The sequence below is a fragment of the Myotis davidii genome, unplaced genomic scaffold (assembly GCF_000327345.1).
Source record: "Myotis davidii unplaced genomic scaffold, ASM32734v1 scaffold332, whole genome shotgun sequence".
In the NCBI taxonomy this organism is placed as follows: Eukaryota; Metazoa; Chordata; class Mammalia; order Chiroptera; family Vespertilionidae; genus Myotis; species Myotis davidii.
In genome coordinates, this window is record NW_006285779.1 from 3,254,056 (window position 1) to 3,259,205 (window position 5,150).

The 5,150-nt window shown below is 57.6% G+C and overlaps 1 protein-coding gene across 1 annotated transcript; it reads left to right on the plus strand.

Moving 5' to 3' along the window:
* The first annotated feature begins 11 nt into the window (after nucleotides 1–11).
* Nucleotides 12–4,675, plus strand: FGF8 (fibroblast growth factor 8). Its single transcript, XM_006756664.2, has 3 exons — nucleotides 12–225; nucleotides 3,301–3,407; nucleotides 4,264–4,675. The coding sequence occupies exons 1-3, from the start codon at nucleotides 12–14 to the stop codon at nucleotides 4,552–4,554; spliced, it is 612 nt and encodes a 203-aa protein (XP_006756727.1). The 3' UTR covers nucleotides 4,555–4,675.
* Nucleotides 4,676–5,150: the final 475 nt, after the last annotated feature.

Genomic DNA, 5,150 nt, shown 5'->3' on the forward strand with positions numbered 1-5,150 from the left:
GTAGCATTATAATGGCGTGTTGTGTATTTTTCAATTTCCTAAAGGTAACTGTTCAGTCCTCACCTAATTTTACACAGCATGTGAGGGAGCAGAGCCTGGTGACGGATCAGCTCAGCCGCCGCCTCATCCGGACCTACCAGCTCTACAGCCGCACCAGCGGGAAGCACGTGCAGGTCCTGGCCAACAAGCGCATCAACGCCATGGCGGAGGACGGGGACCCCTTCGGTAAGGCGGGGACCCCCTCGGTCAGGCGGCTTCGCGACCCACCAGCCCCAACTGCGTGGGCCAGGGGCCTGCAGGCTCCCAGCTCAGAAGGCAAGGGGTTAAGGCCAAAAACGCATGTTGGGGGTCAGCTGGAGAAGAGAGGTCTGGGGAAGGGACCTGGGGGAGTACTTGGCCCACAGGTGCCCCTTCCCTGCCCAGCAGATGAATGAATCTAGGAATTTCCCTTTACACCTCCCCCTTTCATACACCCCTCCCCAGCTGCAGGTGGAGGCAGAGGGTTCAGGGGGAGGGGGCCAGGTTTCAGGGAAGCTCTTGAAAGAGGATATGTCGCCAGGGCCCACAAAAGGAGAGTGGGAAAGAGAAGGGAGAGAAGTCCCCCCAACTCTCCCAGCTTGGGGGGGGGTTGGTGTGAACCTTTAAATGTGGTGATCAGAAGGGTCAATCACACATGGGAACGAGGCTCGGGAAGGGGCCCTCTCTGCTCCACTTACCCAGGAACCCAGGTGGTGGGTCAGAGCGGCTCCCTGTGGGGTGCTGAGTACAGGGAGCTGCTGCGGGGGGAGAGGCTGAGGACTGATTGATTTCTAAAACATTCAATATTCCTGCCTGGAAACAAGGCCAGTTTCCAGAGTCCTGATGTACCCGGAGAAAAGCAAGCCCTCTGGGCGGCTGGTGTTGTTTTTAGAGCGCGATTATTGTGAGTTTAAAAACCTTTAAATAATGACCAAGTTAAACAAGCATGAAAGGAGAGGGGAAGACTCTATTAAAATGTAATAAAAAGGTGAGGCACTTTAAGAGCTCAGAAGAAAAATGAAGAATGATATAAAACAGAAAAAGAACGAGCCCTTTTTCAGATGTGGAGTTTGAAAAGAGTTGCAAGTCTGTAAATGTTAAAAAAGAGGTTCAAGATTGTTCTCTATGAATCTCTGGAGAGACCCCCGCGTCTGGCAGAGCGATTAAAACTCTTCTTACTTTCACCTTTTTTAACATTTCCTGAATACTTTCTCCTCTTCTCGAGCCAGTTTGGGGGATCGAGTATGTCTCGCTGCATTTTTTCTGCGTCGACGTAGCTGACTTCCCTTCAAAGCTGGAGAAGGAGACATAATTTTCCTGGGATAAATCTGTCACTGGGTGGAAGAATAGGTTTGAAAATGTTAAGCTTTCCAAAAGCCTGGCCGGGAAAGCCGCTGTAAACTGCAGCCCCAGCTCCCCAGAAACATCCAGGAAGGAGAGTGGGGGCTCTTGACGGTGGGGGTGGGGGCGGCCTGCACGGTGGCCGAGCTCCCCCGCTGGGCTGGCAGGGCCAGCCAATCGGCCCTTTGTCCCTCCAAAGTGGCTGCTGGCTGCCCTTCTCAGCTTCCAAGGAAAGGGAACGGGTGCCTGCCTGGCTCCTTCTGGGTTGACTCCATCAGAGCAAATGGTCCGGCATCCCTGGGTTTCGGGGAGGGAAGAAGAGGCTGCGCTGGCCATGGAAGAACTCGTCTTCAACATCAGGGGGCTGGTGCCCGCTTCTCTCCTGAGGCTCCTTGGGCCCTGCTCGCCCAGCAGGAGTAGAAGCAGAGGGGCTCCAAAGCAGGGACCCAGGGTGTGCAGCCAGGACAGGAAGTGTCTGGAAAAGAGCAGCAGAGAGGTCCTAGCTGCTTCCTGATGGCCCCAGGAAGTGACGAGGGGCCTACTCCATCCCGATCTGCCCCGTTTGGCCAGAGTCCTCTGAGTGGGGTCCTCTCTTGCCCTTCGCCTGTCAGTGTCCTTCCTGGCCCTTAAACGCACCCTCTCCTTGCTCAGGAAGACGGACCAGGAAAGGGATGAGCAGACTGGCTGGATCCAGAAGGAGGTGGGTGGGAGGAGAGGTGACAGCTGCATTTCCCCTGGCTGACTTGGAGCCAGACTGGGGTCTTGGCTGCTGGGTCCCAGCCCTGTGCCTATGTGAAGGGGGTGGGTAGTCGCAGGCTGGACGCTGAGGGCTGTCTTGCTGACCTGGATGCCCATCTTCCCAGGAGTCTCAGAGGCAGAGGAGGTGCCACCTTGTCAGTGTGGGCTGGGAGGCAGCTCTGGGAGTCCCAGAGCCGCTTTCTCAAGGAGGGAAGAGGCCGAGCTCTGCGGTAGGGAGGGCAGGACACCCATCCCCTCTGTCCCAAAGGGCTAACTCAGCCCTCACCCCCTCCTTGGGGACAGCCTCAGAGGGAGGAGTTACCTAGTGAGTGGGGAGGAATTGGTTCTGTGGCAAGTTGGCTGTCTGAAGTCAAGGAGGAGGGGAGAGAAGGCATAGAATTCAGCTCCATGTTTCCTCTCCATACTGGGAGAAAAGTGTGCCTGGTCTTCTCCCTCCACACCCACAGGGAGGGCGGGTCACTGGGGTGAGAAGCCGAGCTGTGCTGGAGGTTGAAAGAGGAAAAACCGATGAGTTGTTGCTTTCTGGACACGGGTTGGGGACTTACGTGCCTGGGAAGCCCGGGGAAGAGGCAGGACCCTCCAAGCTGGTGTCTGAGTTCCGGCTGGGCTGTGTTAGGGAGAGCTGCGCCCTCCCTATCCCCTCCTCAGCAGGGCAGCAGTGGGGAAGGGCGTCGGGTGGGTGGCCAGGGATGTGAGTTAGAGCCCCAGGTGCCAGAAGCAGGAGGGAATGCTTTGACATTTAGCCTCAGGACTGGAGGTCACCGCTGCACCCAGATGTATATAATTATCTGTAGGCATGTGCACGTAATATTTTGAGTTGGAAAGATTCTCCTGGATCTTTTGAGTAGGAGGAGAACTCTAGTCATGAAGCCTTGACATAAAAGTCATTTACTGTCTGGTTTTAAGAGGCTCTTTTTAATTTGATGGCCCCAAAACCACTCTGCAGAGCCCAGCTGGGACACCATGATCTCGTCCATCCGCCTCTGTACACCGAGGTGAGGGGCCTGAGACCCGGCAAGGGGACCTGATCTCACCTAGGGGGCTGAAGCCCACCTCTTGGGTGCCTGGGCCTCCGAGCAGGTGCTGCTAGGACGTGGCACGTCTGTGGGCCAGCTGGGGTGAGGACATAGGTCAGTGGGGGGTCGGGGAGCTTCCAATCACCTCCTTCCTCTGTCCCGACAGCAAAGCTCATTGTGGAAACAGATACCTTTGGGAGCCGGGTTCGGGTTCGAGGAGCTGAGACGGGTCTCTACATCTGCATGAACAAGAAGGGGAAGCTGATTGCCAAGGTGAAGCCCCAGGAGGAAGGGGGCCAGGAGGAGGGGCCCGGGGGCCTGGGTAGTGGCTGGGCTGGCAGAGCTCCTCTAGGATTTCAACAAGGTGGGCAGAGGGCCACAGGGCCACCTTGGGGTTACCTAACGCTTGGGAGGGAGAGGGGAGGGAGAAGGGAACTGCTTGAGAGATGAAAAGCTATAAAGGCAAAGAGGGAGGAAGGAAGGCTAGGGAAGGGGCTTGGGGGAGGTTGGTAAATTCCATATATCTTTTTAACAAATCGCCAAATTGCTTTGCTATTATGTCCAATTACATGGTACCAGCATTTGGAATGTTCAGTAAGCCGCAGGCCCAGCCCCTCGGCCGAGCTCTGAAATGGCCCCATTAGTCACGGCTCCTCTCCAGCCTCGAGCTCCCGCTTGCTGGGCTTCTGGGGCTTGAGGCTCAGCGCCTCCTCGCAGGCCTCCCCTCCCCCATAGGGTGGCTGCCCAGGGGCCCTGGAGCTGGAATCCTCAGGGACTGAGGGGGGCAGCTGGGGAAACGGGTGCTAGCTGCTCAGGCCAGACTGGTGGGCAGGAGGCCAGGGCAGGCAGGGTCTGGGCCCCCTCTCTGCCTCTCTGTGTTGGGGCCCAGCCCTTTCGGTAGATAGCCATGTGTCACTGCTGCCCAGGAGGACAGGAAGTTGCCGGGTGGGCTGCGGGTTGTGAGGGATTAGAGAGCGGGTGCCCAGGCAGGGGGTGGGGCTGCAGCTCCTGCCCACCCTGCCATCTGCTGGGGTGCCCACCTGCTGTCTGGGGCCGCCTGCCCTCTGCCTCGGATGGGGGGGCTCCGGAGAGAGCCCAGTAACGCTGTGCCTGGCACTCCTACCTGCAGAGCAACGGCAAAGGCAAGGATTGTGTCTTCACGGAGATCGTGCTGGAGAACAACTACACGGCCCTGCAGAACGCCAAGTACGAGGGCTGGTACATGGCCTTCACCCGCAAGGGCCGGCCCCGCAAGGGCTCCAAGACGCGGCAGCACCAGCGCGAGGTCCACTTCATGAAGCGGCTGCCCCGCGGTCACCACACCACCGAGCAGAGCCTGCGCTTCGAGTTCCTCAACTACCCGCCCTTCACGCGCAGCCTGCGGGGCAGCCAGAGGACTTGGGCCCCCGAGCCCCGATAGATAGGTGCCTGCCCGGCCCCTCCTGCGGCTCCCAGCACAGAGATTTCTCGGGGGAGCACAGACAGAGAAACTCAAGCAAGATGAGGTCTGCGCCACTGAAGGCTGGGGAGCAGCTGGGGAGCCCCGGGTTCTAGTTGTTGATAATTGTTTGCTGTTGGTTTTTTTTTTTTTTAAACAAAAGAGAGGCTCTATTTTTGTATTCCACTTGGCTGTGGTGTCTTCTTAACTCTTAGGAAGGCCGGTTAGTGGCCCAGGAGTCGGGAGGTGGGGTGGGGGGGACTTTTCTAATCCAGCAGAGTTGCTCCTGAGCCCCCAATGCCTGCAGAGCAAGCTGGCCAGGCAGCCAGGAACTCCACTGCACCCCCAGGTGGGGGCAGGGAGGAAAGGGTAGGCACTTAGGCCAGGTGTTTTAAGGGTGGGTGTCAGTTGGGGGAGGTTGTGTATTAGTGCTATTAAATGACTAAAATATTTATTTAATTTGCATATTAAAATGTGTGTTGGTGGGTGAGTCCTGCTGGGGTCCATCTCCCTCCCCCTGCTCGGCCCCAGCTGGCGGAGGGGGAGGGGGCTGGGAGACGCAGCAAATCAGGCCCCAT

Bases quoted from the DNA above. Each gene is read 5' to 3' on its own strand.
- FGF8 (XM_006756664.2), top strand. From the start codon at position 12: ATGGCGTGTTGTGTATTTTTCAATTTCCTAAAGGTAACTGTTCAGTCC. The intron at 226-3,300 runs GTAAGGCGGGGA...CTGTCCCGACAG, and splicing joins GGAGGACGGGGACCCCTTCG to CAAAGCTCATTGTGGAAACA. The intron at 3,408-4,263 runs GTGAAGCCCCAG...TCCTACCTGCAG, and splicing joins AGGGGAAGCTGATTGCCAAG to AGCAACGGCAAAGGCAAGGA.